Source organism: Drosophila albomicans, chromosome X (assembly GCF_009650485.2).
Source record: "Drosophila albomicans strain 15112-1751.03 chromosome X, ASM965048v2, whole genome shotgun sequence".
In the NCBI taxonomy this organism is placed as follows: Eukaryota; Metazoa; Arthropoda; class Insecta; order Diptera; family Drosophilidae; genus Drosophila; species Drosophila albomicans.
The window spans coordinates 26488743-26507132 of record NC_047627.2 but is presented as its reverse complement, the minus strand read 5'-3'; the positions used below and the strand labels follow the sequence as shown (position 1 = coordinate 26507132).

Below are 18390 nucleotides of genomic sequence, written 5' to 3'. Positions count from 1 at the left end.
AAGGAGATGGCGATTTTTTTTGTTTTTTTTTTTTTCATTTGTATGTTGTTTATTCAACGTTTGTTTTTAATCGCCACTAAAACGATGCCAAGAAAGCGACCAACGAAATGAAGTGAAAAGTTTGCTTTAATTGCAAAAGAATAACGAACTTCAGTTACCCTACAAATTGTTTTGAATAAAACTTAAAGTTTACCCAATTGATTAACACCAAATTAATTAGCAATGCTATTTTTATAACCTAAGATTGTTGATATTTAACTAACTTCGAAGTGTCAATTGAGCTACAAAAAAAATATTTGCAAAAATTCCAAATAGTACACATATTTATTTTTATTGAATTTTTTTGTTCCTAAAAATGTTGCCACAGGAAAATTCTCAGCTTAAAATTTTACTTGCGAAACTATGTAAAGTAAAGACAAAAACATACCAACAAAAAAATGTTTTTATTTTAAATAAAGAATAATCTTTTAGCTCTTGATAAGCACTTTAATTAGAACCAAGAATAATTTTGGAAATATGTTTTTACTTTAAGATAAACGAATTCGTACAAAAAAGCAAGATATGAATGAAATATCGTTTATTGTAAAACAGAAAAAGTTTCTCAAATCAATCTTAGCTTTAAGTATAATTATAATTTTGAGCTATAAGAATAATCTTTACTTATTTTCAAAAATATTTCAGCTTATTTTTTTTTTTGTTCACTGAAAAAAATCTGTTAGAGAATTACTCATATGTAACTTAATTATTCCTAGATTCCTTAATTTGGAATGTGCCCTATAATTATAATTTTATGCACAAATGAATCAACGGGGCAAATTTATAATGATTAATCACGCCTAATTATAAAGTGTTTACAACTCAGCTGAATTAGCAATGGGAATATTTGTGAATAGAATGAATAGATATGAATGTGCTTTTCATCATCATCTTCATCATTTTTCATTGATCAGAGTTCAAATTTAAATTACTTTTGAAAATTATTGAGAATTAGCTACAATATTGTTTCCATTTATGATATTATAATATAATATAATATTGATATTATAATAATAATTTTAAACAACTCAACAACTTTTTTTATGGAAGACTTTATATTCGATTATATTATAATACCAATATTCTCTTCCATTAAAAAAAATGTATTTTAACCCAACACTTTGCTTTTCTTAATAATATTTCATTGATTAGAGTTCAAATTTAAATGAATCTTGAAAATTGTTGAGAATTAGCTACAATATTGTTTATATTAATGATATAATATAATATTGATTTTATAATAATAAAGTTAAAACAAGTTTATATTCGATTATATTATAATACCAATATTCTCTTCCATTAAAAAAATGTATTTTAACCCAACACTTTGCTTTTCTTAATAATATTTCATTGATTGGAGTTCAAATTTAAATGAATCTTGAAAATTGTTGAGAATTAGCTACAATATTGTTTATATTAATGATATAATATAATATTGATTTTATAATAATAAAGTTAAAACAAGTTTATATTCGATTATATTACAATACCAATATTCTCTTCCATAAAAAAAAGTTCTTTTGCAGCACTTTGAACCCAACACTTTGACTGATAGTCAAAGCTAACTGTTGGCCCAAAAGACCCTTCTAATGTAGGGTATATCACATGTGCTGTTGATGATGCTGTGGCTGTTGCTGATGATGCTGTTTGCTGTTGATTTGCATGATGAACGACAGACAGCAAACAATCGGTATAAAATGCCAGACGCTAAACAAACCAAAACCACCCACAAAAAAAAAACGGAATTGGAATTCGAATTGAAATTGCAATGGAAATTGGGAGTGTTGCTGTTGTTGTTGTTGTTGTTTTGGTTGTTGTTGCCGCTTTCACTTACAGCGCGACAAATTCTTGACCAGCAACGCACACGTCGATGGTGTTGTTGGCGGTGTCAATGGTGTGCAAATGGGTGTTGTTGTTGCCGATGTTGTTGCTGTGGCTGATGTTGCTGATAGCGCCAAACGTGGCAGTTTTTTATATTTGCGACGCCTGTGGAATTTGATGTCATGCAGTGTGTGCTTTGTGTTGTTGCTGTTGTTGTTGTCATCGTTGTTGTTGTTGTTGTTATCGCGCAGTGACCACAACGATCTGTGTTGCTGCGATGGCAGCAGCTGTTGCTGTTGCTGATGGTGTTGGTGTGGCTCTTCTTCAAGCTGTTGCACGTTGTACGAATAGAAACGCCAGCGTTCAGCGAGCGCACAATCGCTCAAGAAAGATTCATCAAATTGCGGCATCTTTGGCTTCTTCTGCTTCTTCTTCTCCACTTTATGATTGCATAATAGTAATAATAATAGCAACAACAGGAACAACAACAACAACAAGTGCGATAAGCAGTAGCATAATTATAGCACACACATAACTTGTCTTGCTTTTGTTTATAACTTTGCAAACTATTTATAGCTGGTAAATCACTTGAAACTTTGTTTCGTTTAATCTCGTTTTTTTTTTTTCTTTCTTCTTTTCTTAGTTGTGGCACATTTTTTTTTTTGTCTTTGACTGTCTGTCAAGAGCAACACACAATTGTCGTGGCCGCCGTTTTTGGCCAATTAAAATAAATCACGAAATTATTATATTTAGACGGCACAAAAACAAAGAGACACTGCTGCTGTTGCTGCTGCTGTGTGGCTGTCGTCAGCGTTGTCGTCTGGAAAGCGCACTGAACTATGAAAATCCGCAAACGGCAAAACGGCAATCGCCAGTCGACAGCGGCAACAGCAGCCGCAGCAGCAGCAGCCAGTCGCCAGGTCCGCTAACCAGCCATTAAACAACAGCAACAACAAATGCCGCAACGACAACAACAACAACAACAGCAAAGAGCAACGTATAACAGCGCATCAAATGGCACTCGCTGCCAACAACTCTCGACTCTCGACAACAACAACAACCGCAACCACAGCTAACAGCAATGTCCAGCAACAACATTCACTGATAGATAGCTAAGCTCTCTCTCTCCCTCTCTCCCTCTCTCTTCACCTCTCTTTCTCACTCTCTTTGTCTGTCGCCATCTCTTTTCATACACTAGCAATCCGGGCATGATCACAAAATGTAATGCAATGTAGCACAATTAACAAAAGCCAAATTCCGTCTGTCTGTCCGTCTGTCCGTCGTTTTTTTTGCAAATAACTCGGCAAGTTTTGCGGTTAGCTTGCTCAAATTTGCAACAAATTTGTCTTTTTGCAAAAGCATTATTTCCATGCCGCAAATTGAGCAAATCAGTTTATTAGAAATCAGTTTTTTATGTTCCTGACAGCTCAAAGAATATTGCAAAAATCCAAAACTTTCGAATTCATCTGCAGCTTAAATTCATGTGCACATTACCTATTCTATTCTTTTATACCCGGTACCCGTAGGGTAGAAGGGTATTATAACTTTGTGCCGGCAGGAAATGTATGTAACAGGTAGAAAGAGGCATCTCCGACCCTATAAAGTATATATATTCTTGATCAGCGTCAACAGCCGAGACGATCTAGCCATGTCCGTCTGTCCGTCCGTCCGTATGAAACACTGGATCTCAGAGACTATAAGAGGTAGAGCTATAATTTTTTTCGACAGCATTTGTTATGTTTGCACGCAGATCAAGTTTGTTTCAAACATTTGCCACGCCCACTTCCGCCCCCACAAATAAAAAAAAAACCGAATAACAAACGTTTTAAAGCTAGAGTTTTAGTTTTAGGTATATATAATTATAACTATAGTAGTTATGATTTCTGAAAATTTGGTTGCGATCAGATAAAAATTGTCGAAGTTATTAAAGAAATACTTTTGTATGGGCAAAAACGCCTACTTACTAGAGCTTTTAGTTGTTTTGGCCGACAATCTGGCACATTGTGCCGTTTATGGTATATTTTGAATGGTTTACTATATCGATATACCAAACATACCATTTGGTATATTTTTAGTATTTTTGGTATATTTAAAAAAAATATCGTAATATTATGCTTTTATTCAAAATGGGCAGCGGGTATCTCACAGTCGAGCACACTCGACTGTAGCTTTCTTACTTGTTTGATATAAATTTGTCTATCGCATAAGAGTATTTAAACTTCGACACGTTTTGCTTTTAGTGCGCAATCTTTCTCCTCAGCTGCTTGCTCTCTGTTATCAATTTTGTTTAGCAGACTCTCCTCCCATTATTGAACAGTTTTTTTTTGTCTTTCTTTCATTTTTTTTTTTTGTTCGGGTTTTGTTGTTATTGTTTTTTGTTTTGGGTGTTTGGCCCTGGGGCCACTGTTGGCGGGTTTTTCTTCAATTTGCAAGTGGCTTACGATCGTGACTTGCCTTGAAATGTATTTTTTTTCCATTTTTTTTTTTCGTTTTTGTTGCTTGTCTTTTTGGGGAAGCTGAAGTTGAAGGCGGCGCCACAAGACACACAGACTGACAAACACTCCAAAAGCCTATGGGTTGTTTATGTGGCTTTCCCCACCTCACCTCAACTATATACACACACACACATATATTTAGTATGTAATATCACCAAATACTTATGTGTGTGTCTCGAGTATGCGGTGAGTAGTGTGTCTGGCAATCGTTGTTGTTGTTCGTTCGATTGAAAAAGTGAAATTACGTGTGCATCTGAAAATGTTGTTGCATCGCATTTACTTAATAATCGTGCATAACACACCAAACAAAAAAAAAAAAAACAACAAAAATAACAACAATTTTCGACAATGCAATCAAAAAACAATAATAGCAGACGCAGACAGACAAACACTCCCGGAATTATTATCATAACACATCTAGTATATAATTTTCAATTTCTTTTGCTGGGAATTACGCATGCGCCCAGCTCCGTTCACTTTACAGTCATTTTGACTGTGTACGATAATCAGATAATGCGACTGGAGCAAGACACTGATCGCACAAATGATCATCACTGATCGTACAAATGATCATCACTGATCTTACAAATGTTGATGAGCATAAAAAAGTATAAGGATGGGTGCAAGGATAATTTGATTAATAATTAATAACAAAAGAATAATAATGATCTTACAAATGATGATCTCTTATCATACAAATGATCATCACTGATCTTACAAATGAAGTGAGTATAAAATAATGATAAGGATGAGTACAATGATAATTTGATTAATTAATAACAAAAGAATAATAATGACAATGCGAAACTCTTCAATGATCTCAGATTCATAGTTGTAAAATTGATCATTTCTTTTGTTTTTTACTTTTTGCACCCGCCACCGGGTATTATAATAGGCAGAAGGATGCATACAGTATATACATGTATTCTTTAGCGCCAACAGATGAGACGATAAAGCGATGTTCGTTTTATATACTCTATGGTATATTTTAGTACTGTAGTACTGTCAATATACCAAATACACTGTGTTCTTAGTATTCTCAGTAATTTTAAAAATAGTCCTTGGTGTGTTTTAGTATTTTTGTGATGTATGTATTTGATATATTTTTAGAATAAGATCACATTGTTTAGATTTTTTACAAAATCGGTAGCGGGTATTTTACAGTCGAGCACACTCGACCTTTCTTACTTGGTATTTATTTCATCTTTTCTTTGGCAGAGACTAACTATAAGTGATCAAATCTTACAATTAACATTAAAAAACATTGATTATACAAAAGAAAACAATATTCCTAACAAAAAAACAAAATATGCCAAATAATGATCAAATATTAAGATGAACAAGAATACTGCAGATGTGAATGAAACCAATGATAGACATTGACAATAAAAATGTTGAACCCATTGCTGTTAAGCAAAATGATAACACTTGTAATCACAATAAAATAAATAAATTATAATCAGTAAATTAAAAATAGAAATGATCAATAACAATATTAAAGGCAATTGCAAATTTAAATTGCGATTATCATTTTAATAATGATGAAACATGATGATGAGACTGATAAGAAATAATATTAATATTACAAATAAATTCTTTTCTATAATTTACCTAGCTCCACCTCAACTCTAAAATAAATTGTTTAAACAATCTTGAAACTTTGAATTTACATTTGCTTTTGCAAATTTATGAACAACCATTGCTTATCGTCAAATCACTTTGCCAAAAGAATTTCAATTGTTTTAAAGTATGCATAAATCAAAAAAGCAATAAAAAGAATTAAAGAAAAAAAAAACACACACACACATACAACCACAAACAAAAGCTAATCTACTTCCTAAAATGCTCAATTTCAATTGGTTGACAAATATAATTTATGTTCAGCAAAAAGAAAAAGCGAAAAATAAAAAAAACTCGAACCCAGTTCAGATAACGTTAAATTTGATTTTGGCAATCGTGTGGGCAGAGTATAAAGAGGGGCGATAGAGGAGGGAAGAGGAGAGCTATAACTGAGGATCGAAGCTAGTAACCAGAACCAGTTGGCATCGTTTTGAAATTGGATCGACGACGACGACGACGAGCTGTTGGACCAGTCGAATAAACAGGTGAGATTATGATTCTAGTTTTTGGGGCGACAAAACAATTTGGCACACCCGTCGACGACGACAAGAAAGATGAGGCTGAGGTTTGTCGCGCATGATCGCGATGATCATGTTTGCTTGGCTTCTTCTAAATGCAAAATCGCGGGCTCTTAACTTGACCAATATTTGCCAAATAGCCTCTAGTTTTGTTTTTTTTTTTTCTACTTTTAAAGTGGACAACTTCAAGTCGACCGACTGACCGACCAGTTTCAATATTGTCCAACCAGTTTAGATGAGCACCCCCCAGAGAGAGAGAGAGAGTCCAAAAGAGAGCAAAAGATGACCGAGAGAGTCGAAGAGTGTAAGAGAGGCAGAGAGAGAGAGAGACAGAGCGATCGTCGGCGCAGCGATCGCGAAATGCAAAATAAAAACAAACCGAAATGGGAGAGGCAAAAACAAAAAACAAAAAAAAAAAGAAATACTAACGCAATTTCTCAATTCGCTGGAATTTTTGGAATGTGTTACGTCTAAGTACAGGTGTGTGTGTATGTGTGTGCTACATCTGTGTGCGTGTGTGTGTGTGTGTGTTTGGTTATGTGTTATGCTTTCTAACTGCCAACATCGCGATGTGCGATCAGCGATCAGCAATCAACGTTGCTTTCGACCAAAGACCCCATCTAACAATGTAAAACACTAATAAAATAAAAATAATAATAATAACAAAAAAAAAAAAAAAAATTTAAACAAAAATATGCAAATTGCGTGATTGTGATCGACTGTTAGCATACCCTACATTTTCAGTGCAACGGTTCCGCACTACGATTTCGCAAACAATTCCGCGAAAGTCATTTCTTTATTTAGCATGCATTATTTAAGTATTATGATAAATAATTGTGCCAGCCACCTAATGTGGTTTTATTTTGCTTTGTTTGCTTTAAAAAAAATATATATTTATTTATTTATCGAGTAATCTATCTTTGGAACAAAAGTCACGAATTTGTGCAATTGAAATAAACAGCTACAAATATTCACTGAAAGCATTGAAATTACATTCCTCACAAGTGTTGAAGTTTTAATATTTGCAGAGTAAAGATTAAATGCCAGTATTTTTTTCTTTGTCCTAATCTATAATTGAATATTATGATTAAATTAATGATTTACACATGATTCTAGTTGTCTATGGAAAGCGAAAAGTGGATCGATAAGATAAGCACAAATTCATTGAGTAAAAAATATGTACGCAAAAGATAACACACACACATCTGTTTACTCTCGAAAAGATACTTTTTTTTTTCATTTACTATCTTCCTATAAATAAATTAATCGACAAAATGTTGAATTTTAATATGTGTGTCATGAATTTCAATAATCAAATTACAAATTGATAAGCAACAAATATTCCGGACTTTATCTCTCTATAGAATGAAGAATAAATCTTAACAACTGAGTTTAGACATTTAAAATTGAATTTTTATACCATTTCCCACTCAATATACCATAAAATCATTCGAAAAATGTTGAATTTTAATAAGTGTGTCTAGAATTTCAATAATCAAATTACAAATTGATATAAAACTTTATCATTCTATAGAATGAATATTAACGATTTTATTGAATATCACAACAACTTATTTAGTCATTTAAAATTGTAGTTTCAAATACCATTTCATAAACAATATACCATCTACAGAAATGCAATTTTATAGGACAAATATTGAATTTAATAATTTCAAGGAATAAATATTGCAGACTTTGTATAGAATGAAGAATAAAGAATTTATTGAATACCTTAACAACTTAGTGATTTAAAACTGCACTTTTAAATACCATTTCCCTCTCAATATACCATCTCAACAGTATAGAAATTATTCGAAAAATGTCTAATTTATTACTTTGTCAAGAATTTCAATAATCAAATTACAAATTGCTTAGCTTAATACCAATTTGTTTGGAATAAATATTGTAGAGTTTATCTTAAAATCTTAACAAATCTTAACAAATCTTAATCTTAACAATTTATTTAGTCATTTAAAATTGCACGTTAAAAAACCATTTCCAATTCAATATACCACCTACATTAATGCAATCATTCAAAAAATGTTGAATTCAATAATTGTGTTAAGTATTTCAGTAATTCAATTACAAATTAATATCATTTAAGCAATAAATATTGCAGATTTCATCTTTAAATCTTAGCAACATCTTTAGTCACTTAAAATTGCACTTTTAAATACCATTTCCAAGTCAATATACCATTTCAGCATAAATGCAGTTTGCGAGGTATGTGAAAGCAAAAAAAACAATAACAACAACAACAAGAGAAAAAGACAACTAAATAAACTACAAACATGACATAATCTCTGTTGTGTTGACGAGACAACGCCAAAAACAAAAACAAAAAAAAAACAGCACGACAAACAAATCGTTAAATTTGTCATAAACAAAAAACAACGCGAGAAAAACGCTGCTCAAGCAAAAATACAAACGGCGAGAAAAGACAAAAAAAAAAGAAAAAAGAAAACTGAAATAATACTAAGAAGAAGAAACCGACTTTTGACTTGGTCGCCACAGTTCAATGATCATGGCACGTTCTCATGCACACACATACACTGAAGCACACTCACACACACACACACATAGATAGTTAGGGAACATGCTGTGGAGGGCTGATTTGACCCTGTTTCATGTACCATGCATACACATGGCGTGACGTCATCGCAGGTGCGGTCATCATGCAAGCATTCAATGGAATCAATTGCTTCCCCTCTCCTCCTACTCTTCACCCCCGCTCCCTGTGTGCCACTAATCCACTTGCTGGAATATCATGAATTAAGTTTAGAATTGTAAATTCGTTTCTCTTTTTCTTCTTATTGTTGTTGTTGTTGTTGTTGTCGAGTGTAATTGAAGTGATGAGCGGCAAGCTCTGCTTACAATTGTTGATTCGATTACTCGATTACACAAAGCTCTCGATTCGTCAGCTCACAACTATTCCAATTTCCAATTTCCAATTTATTTCCAACCGATTACATTCCACACTCACTTTATGATATTAATGCACAAAACACTTGCACTAATTTTTGAATTTTGTTCGTTTTTCTTTTATTTGTATTTTTATTTATATTTTTTGCGAACCCGATGAATGATTTCAGTGCAGAATTTCTTGTGTGCGCCGGTCGACGGTTAGCTAACTTTTGAGCAGAGAGCACGCTTCATAATTAATAATGCGCTATATAAGTAACAACAAGAAATATAACAACAACAAAATCGCAAGAACAACAAATGAAAGAAAGCTAAAAAAGAACAAAAAAAAAAAAAAAAGGAGAACTCACAACGCGTCGCTAACGAAAACGAAAATGAAACTCACAATCGCCACAAGAGGCGGCAAGAGGCAACACCGAGAACCTATTACACTACAACAGCGAAGCAAGAAACAAACAGAGACACAAACACACTAAGAGAGGCCTAAAGAGAACAGAATATAGCAAAAGCACTGAGAGAAATTGAAAGCTTAAGCACAAGTTGCACTTTACGATACAAGCGAAATTAAACTTGAAAAGCTCAAATTTAAGGAACAAATTTGAGATAGAATAATAAAATTAGTAAATTTCAAATGTTGAGATAAATTGAAAGAATTCTAGAATCAGAAATTGCATTTTAAAAGTTCAAATTTAAGGAACAAATTTGAGATAGAATAATAAAATTAGTAAATTTCAAATGTTGATATAAATTGAGAGAACTGTAGAATCAAAAATAAAATTCGAAAAGTTCAAATTTAAGGAACAAATTTGAGATAGAATAATAAAATTAGTAAATTTCAAATGTTGAGATAAATTGAGAGAACTGTAGAATCAGAAATAAAATTCGAAAAGTTCAAATTTAAGGAACAAATTTGAGATAGAATAATAAAATTTGTAAATTTCAAATGTTAAGACTAATTGAAAGAATTCTAGTGTCAAAAATTACATTTTAAAAGTTCAAATTTTAAGAACCAATTAAACAATTTTTTGTTTTAATTTAAAATGAAAGATTGAGAATCACTAATAAATATAGTTTTTTTGTATGTAGAAATTTGCAACAATCAACATAATAAATATATAAACATAATAAAAATATTGAACTTTAATACACAAAAAGAAAACATATTTGAAAAGTTAAAATTTTAGGAATCAATTTTATATAGAATAATAAAAATAGAAACAAACGAATATCCAAATAAATTTGAATTTTTTTTTTTAAATTTCAAATGTTAAGATAAATTAAAAGAATTCTTGAATCAGAAGCAGTTGTCTTTAAAAAATATATTACTAACTAAATATAGTTTAGTCAAAAAATCGTTATCGCATTGAAAAAAAGAAAGTAGAATCATTTTAAAATGAGTTTTCTTTAACACGGTGTTATTATGGTACTTTATTGCTTTACTGGTTAAACTACTTAATAATTAAAAATCTGAAAATATTAGTTTTTAAGTTTCATTTGAATATGCAACATTTATTTCTCTCAGTGTAGTTGTAGCCGCAGTTAATGCCGCTTTTTAGGGTGTGCGAGTGTGTGGCTATGCGTGTGTATGTCTGCGTGTGTGCGTTGACGGGTTGTACGTACGTCACCCACAACACCAACAACAACAATAACAACAACAATAACGACAACAACGACAACAATGTCAGAGCTATGATGATGACGATGACGCTTTAAGCTACGCTGTATATTACGACAACTTGTGACCGTCATCAATTCATACGCAAGCTAAACTAAACCATCATAAAATTTACCAAACAGCCTACGCCTTCACTCCCCTCCCTCCCTTTTCTCCACTCGCTCTCTTTCAAACTCCCCCGCACCATGTACGTCTGTGTTATCAGTGCACACCACTGTCGCACAGTGGTTTCAATCTCATTTGCATACACACACACTTTGAATTCACAAACTTCACACAAAAAGTTGCAGCAGCTTTCGCATTGTCCTCTATAAAGATTTGTAATCTTTAACTCTTATATTATTCGCAAATAATTCCCTTTTAAAGTTCTCTGCTGTATCATAATTTATATATGGAATCAAACATTCATTCATTGCATATGAATTCCTCGTATTACATCTAATAATATTTACTGTTTGCATAGATTTCTTGGAAATTTCCGATTCGCTAAGGATTCGCACACATTTCCAGAAAAAACTTGCATAAATAAATATGTATATGATTAACTTACAATATCAAGCAATAAATAGTAAATAGAATTTCACAGCTGTTTCAATTCTAATGAATTCTAGACATGATATTGATTTCAAGTAATTTTCTGAAAAAAATGTAATTCCATTTGTACTTTGTATCTAAGAAATGCTTTGCGTGTTATCTAAGCTAATCAGCTTTTATTAAAAGATAGCATGTCTAAATAGCAGAAGATTAGTTGGATTCCTTAGATAACCAAAACAAAAAAAAAAAAGATTGCAAAACTCTTTGGGTAAAAATCATTTGTAGAATTGGGATAAAACTACAACTATCTACTGCAACTATAAAGAACATAAATCCAGTTCCATATAAAGCAAAGGCGGAAGCATTTTGGGACTACGACAATGCCAAAGACAACACAATTTTTTGGTAGCTGCAATTTCAGAGCCCAGAGAATGAAAGTTGTGCAGCGAGCAAGCAAATGAAAACTTTACGCCATGTTGACTCGTATGTCCAGAAGAAAGCCAGACCCGGACAATGGACAGCACATAAGTACATGAAACCTCTCAAGCAGAGCCACAGACAGAGAGACAGAGAAATATTAAAAGAAAGAGAGTGAAGTAGAGGGAGGCACAGCTCCAATTATGACATAGTTGGTAAGTCGTTTAGAGCCAAACAACGATGCGGACGACAAACAAACAACGTTCGCTGCTTGGCAGTTATTAGACATGAAAATGAAATCTATAGGAAAGCAAAAGTGCTGAATACGAGTATGCGAGAGCTAAGTGAAAAGCACAAAGCATAAAAATAAAACAGAGTTGGTGTTGTATAAAGTAGTTGTAGTACAGTATACTGAGTGGAGCATTATAGTTAAAGAGGCCCCCACACACAATATCGTTGAGTTGACACCAGGGAAAGCGTCGTGTGCTATACGTGACCAGCTGACTGACCACCTTAGTGCTAAATAAAGTTGCTATTCCGATTTCTCTAGTTCTCTAGTTCTCGCCCCGTCTTTTAACACCACATTTGACATGATCTTTCACACGAGTTTAACAAGATTTCCGCTGTTTGACAGCGGATGTTCAGGAAACTCTTTGTACACATAGATAACACAACAGACATACAGTTATAGACGAGCAAGTGAACCGAACCCGCAATTGTATGTGACAAATCTGAGCTTTGCTTCAGTTGTTCACCGAAAAAGGACTCATTGTTACAAGTTGAGCGTTATTTTGAGTATTTGTCTGGCGATTGTCGGGAAACTCGGTGAATTATTGCTTGACCTCGCCAACATACAGTTATCGTCGAGAAAGAGCCCGAATCCACAATAGATATAACAGCTTTTGGGCTCTTTTCATAAGCCACCAAAGGGGAACTCTCATTGTTGTGGTTTCTTGACTTTAAATGGTTGTCATTGTTTCTTTTGCAACACAATTCTGTCAACAGCTTTTGCACTTTGCCACCAATAACGAGGCACATATCAATCTTTTTTCATCTTTTTTTTTTTATTTTGCTAAATGCTTAATGAATACCTGTTGAATGCTTGAATGTTGTGAATGATGTGAATGTCAAGCACGTCAAAAAAAAAAAAAAAGTGAATATGAGATGTTGTGTAGGTAGGTTGTTGTCATGATGATAATAGAAGAATAGTTTGTCATATGCTCAACACACACACACACACACACACATGACTTTGTTTAGTTGTTCGCTTGCTTCTCTCCCTTTCCAGTGATCCAGTACACTGGAGAGCACCTCTCTGGAGGTGATGGCGCATTAGAAAGTGCAGTGAAAGCCGTCGAGAGTCGACAAAACTGTTCAATGAGCAACAATTAAACAAAACCCTTTTCATAATATACATCTACATCTACATCTACATCATTCCTCCACTCACAAGTTGTCTGTGAGGCAAGTAACAGCGACAGCAATAACAACAACATTGTTGTCAATATGTTAATCGATTATGTATTTGATTTGATTAGATTAGATTAGATATGCACTTTCTTTTGGCACATCTCTCCTGTTATCAATAGGCTGAAGAATGTGCCAACAATAGACGGCGACAGACAGAGTGAAAGAGAGAGAGAGAGAGAATGAGGAGGAAAATTACAATTGGCAATTGAACAATATTGAATTGAAAGAGCATCCGGTTCCACTTCCAGCCCATTGAGCATTGTCATCATCAGCTTGGCAAAATGTTGCTCATTCAGCTGTGAGTGCAAAACAAATTGATCAATTGAACGAGCGCCGCGCTCCATTCACCTCCACACCCTTCCTAGTACAATTTATTCGATAGCAAAAGTACTTTAACATAATTCGAGATTAATCAATTGAAATAAATGCATGAACTTGCACGATATGAGATATTTCCAATTATGCATGTAGTTTATGTTTGTATTTTTTTCTTTCTTTTTTTTCTGCTGTTCAATACGCTCGCACGTGCGTATATCATAAAGCAGGGTAATTACTTTCTTATCGATATCGGAGCGCGCTGTCAAGGTCAAGCTGATTGCGCAGCTTTCGCTGTCAATTGACAGCAGCTTTAACCAACGATTACAAACCTATCGATTACACTCCATGCGCATTCTCACATTCTCACGCTCACCCACACTATCGCACGCAGCAGTCGCACTCTCACTCGCACTCGCACTTTAGCGCACGCTCTCACTCTCTTTCTCAATATATGCCATTCTTCTACACATTCTGTCATTCCATTATCTTCCAATATACATACGCATGTTTCCATTCAGTCGCTGCTCATCTGCCGCTGTCTCTGCCGCTGCCTCTGTCGCTGCATCATCGGCGCTTGCTGCCCGATTGAAGGGACGCGGTTTGCGATTCTTAAAGCGCAATCGCAGCTCGGTATTCAAAACTCGCATCATGTATGCACTCGCGCTATCTCACTCACTCACTCACACTCAATCCACTTCACGGCAAGTGGCGGGGAGGGGTGGGGTAGTAAGGTTATTAGTATCACGGGAATTGGAGCGAACGCATCAACGATTTTCAATCGATTTACAAACACAATTCAACAAAAACCAAAACACAAACACAAAAAAAAGAGAAAAGAATATTGGATAACTCGCAATGATCTCTCTGGGTGTAATATTATTTTTTATTACTATATTCACAATTTTAGTTTCGAGCGAGCTTCAATTGATGTGACATTGAGGATCCGTTGGCTATGCCAACCCCTTAGTCAAATGATATCACCACAGACAGACACACACACACACACACGTATGCTGAGAGAGAGAGGGAGGTGGGGCGGGGTCAATACAGTGGTGTCGTTGTGTTTACGCGCGCGCGCCGCGATTGCTGCGTACGTTGATGTGAAAATTTCGCGTGCGACTAACTGACTAACTGAAATTGACTGAATGACTGACTGAATGTGTCTGTCTTGTCTAACCGCACACGCTGGCGCTGAGGCGCAGCTCAGAGCTAGCCGACTGTGAGCGCTAGCTGACTGAGCGAGCGCAGCGACGTCGCTGCTGCTGCTGCTGTTGCTTTTTTTTTTTTTGCTTTACAATCTAATCGCTTTGGCGCGGCCAATGGGCGGCCCACGGCCCGTTGAGCACCAGCAACAACAGCAACAACGACAACAACAACAACGACAGCAATAGCAATAATAATAACAACAATAACAATGTGCCCAACATTTGCACTTTCAATGAACTAAACGAACACGATGACGACGATGTCGACGGCGACGTCTCTTTTAATACCCTAGAAAAGAGTATCGGTAGCATGGGCATTAGGAATTTATGCAAATGTCATAAACTTAACAAAGCTCCACTCTCATTCAAAAGTGGAACTATAAACAGCGTAACCACATTCGCTATATATTATAAAGCTTGTGTTATATTTTGTATTACATTTGTTTTTATTTTTATATTAGTATGTAAAGAAGTCATTTCCAATATATTAATATTTTATAATATTTTTTAAAGTCAGAAGTCATTTAAAAGAGCATTAAGTAGTCGTTAAACGTCAGCAATGACTGGACGGCGCTACTCTTTCTTGCTTCCTATTCTTAAGTGCGCGTGTGTGTGTGTGCGTGTGTGTCTGTGAGTGAGTGTGTTTTGAGTGAGCTGAGCTGCGACGCTTTGTTGTCATTGCAGCAGCAGCAGCAGCAGTGAGCTTCTGCATGCGCTTCACTCTTCAATGGTGTTGCTGTTGTCTTGTTAGTGGAAGAGGTTCCCATTATCACGGCAAATGCTTTTGCGCTTATCAAATCTAAAATAAACTACTTATTTGCAAGCCAACAACGCGACGTCTGCCGACAACAGAAACTGAGACTTTGCACTGGCAAAAAAAAGAAAGAAAGAAACAAAAACAAAACAAAACAAAACAAGAACAACGGCAACAACAATAACAAAAAGGCTTTTGGCGAAAGCTCGCCGAAAGCTGTACACGGCCAAGCAAAAAAAGCTTACGAATAACTGCTAAAGTTTACCCAGCCAGCAAATCAGCTGCAGCTCCCCCGGTTACGCAGCTGGAGCGAGAAAGGAAGAGAGCAAGGGAGGAGGCAAAGGAGCGAAGCGTAGTGAGCGAGAGAGGGGGATAAAGTCACTTTAGTCATAGAGTCAAAATCTGTGTGATTTATTTATAGTGATTAATAGGCTGGAGTTTGCCAGCGCTATTTCAGTATGCTGACTAAGCAAAAACAAAAACAAATCACCAACAAAAACAAAAAACAAAAAAAAAACAAAAAATAACAATAACAACAAAATGCTAATGACCTTGGAAAGGAAGGGGGAGGCTGGGGAAAGCAGGTGTAGAACAGGTGATTTGGTTGCTAGTGATAAGCGCTGTGTGTTGCTTCGTTCGCTGTGTGTTTTTGGGGGCGCTCAACTAGGCTGACCTTTAACCGTTGGAGTACTTTGCTTATTCCCGCACCCACACTAACATACATAAATAGATATACACACATACACATACATACATATGTTTGTTTGTATGTATATGTGTACCTGGGGATTATCGAGCTATCTTTGCCTGCAGTTGTCAAAAGCTAAAGCTGCCTAGAGTTCCAGGCACATAAATAACCGTTATGCTTTTCAGTAGTCGGCAATAAAACCGCATCAACCACTCCTTCCCCTTTTCAAGTCCCACTCCACATCCAACATAAAGTGCAGGCTGGCTGCAGGCGAATTGCCCTTGAAATTTGCGGACAACTTGCAGTTATTATTTGCATTTTTTTGTTTTGTTTTTTTTAATAAAAAAATATGCAAGTTATTATATTTGCCTTTTTAAATTGTATTTTAAAATCGGAAAAATACTGCAATTTATGCAAAAATGTGCATGCAAACTGCGATTTATCGAACTTTATCGAAATCGATGCCCGAAAATAAGGAGAGAAAAAAAAACAAACCAAATCAAATATGTACGTCATCGTCGAAATGAGTAAAAATCAAAAATGCAGCCAGCAGTCGCCTCAAGAGTAGCTAGCGGTGGGCGCTAGAGGGGGATGGCTACAGGCATCAGAGTGCACAGTGAGCGTAGGCGGATGCGAGAGGTGTTGAGAGGGGGACACCAGCAGCAGCATGTGTGTGCATGTGCATTTGCATGTGTGTGCGTCTGTTACTTCACTTTTAACACTTCTCCGAGGCGCATGCACTAAATATAGACTTGTTGATAAACCCAACGCATAAACCAACTGCACATTTTTGGGGCAGCGACCATGTGTGTGTGTGTGTGTGTGTGTCTGTGTGTGGGTGGCAATTACGAAAAGAAACAGGATTTTGACTGCTATTATTATTATTATTCTTAGTCTTGTTGCTCTTCCTCTACTGCATCGTCTTCTTCTTTTTACGTTGGTGTTGTTGTTGTGCCTTGGTGTGAATCATTATATTTATTGCTGTAGGCACAGTTGTGAAGGAGTTGCCAATGTACATACATACACACACACACGCACACTGTTTGCGTGTGTATGTATGGATATACAGCTAAGCTGCTGTTGCAGGTGCTGTTGTTGCTGCTGCTAGCAAAGGAAACGGAAGCATTCGAATGCACTTTTGTTTTTCTTACATCTATTAATATTTTATTTTCTCCCTCTCCCTCTCGCTCTTGTTTTTTGTTTGTATTAACTTACCCATTTTGTGCAAGACGTTCATTTTGCTTTCCTTGGCTGTTGACAACATTGATTTAGAATTGCTGTTTGTTGTTGTTGTTGTTGCTGCTGCTGCGGGGCAGCGCCGCGTCGAGTCGTTGCCTTCTGCAGCCGCCGCACACCAAAATTATACGCATACGCACACATACACACTCACGAGCAGATTCACAACACAAACACATATACACTTGCACACGCACACCCGCAAAGCAAAAAGCGCTCGCGTTTTTACGTTTACGACGGTTCCACACGTTTTGCCCCGCGTTTGCACCACACGTTATCACAATGCGCAATTACGCTCCAACGCGTTATTATTTGACATTAACTTTGACATTGCAATGCAATCAACTTAATTTCCAACTTCATTTAATAAATAACAAAAAAAAATAATACAGTTTGCTGCAGCAGTTTAGAAGCAGCAAAGCAATCGATGGCACTATCGTTACGTTACTATCGATGCTAGGAGCTCCAGGGCTCGCGAGTATCAATTGCATTGCAGCCCTGTGCGTTTTGCAATCGACGACGTAATTTATCGATTATTTAAATGCATCGATGTGGCAACCATTCGTCTATCACATCTGGTGGCCACACTGTGCAACTGTATTATTTTTTCTATTTTTAATAAATTGTTTATTCAGAAAACTATATAGATTGCGTTCGTCACTAATTTATATTATATGTAAT

At 35.4% G+C, this 18390-nt stretch overlaps 1 protein-coding gene across 8 annotated transcripts in view; it reads right to left on the bottom strand.

The window, feature by feature from the left end:
- LOC117568720 (guanine nucleotide-releasing factor 2) overlaps positions 1–18133 on the bottom strand; it is a 29974-nt gene extending 11841 nt beyond the window's left edge. For 3 of the 8 annotated variants that reach the window (XM_052004209.1, XM_052004370.1, XM_052004550.1), the window contains exon 1: positions 1871–2690. In XM_052004209.1, the coding sequence (XP_051860169.1) occupies positions 1871–2267 (397 nt within the window). In that variant the 5' untranslated portion in view covers positions 2268–2690. Of the gene's footprint in view, positions 1–1870; positions 2691–14328; positions 14606–17688 lie in introns of those variants that run through there. The other 5 variants (XM_052004924.1, XM_052004766.1, XM_034249893.2 and 2 more) reach the window with 5 other exon arrangements.
- Positions 18134–18390: the final 257 nt, after the last annotated feature.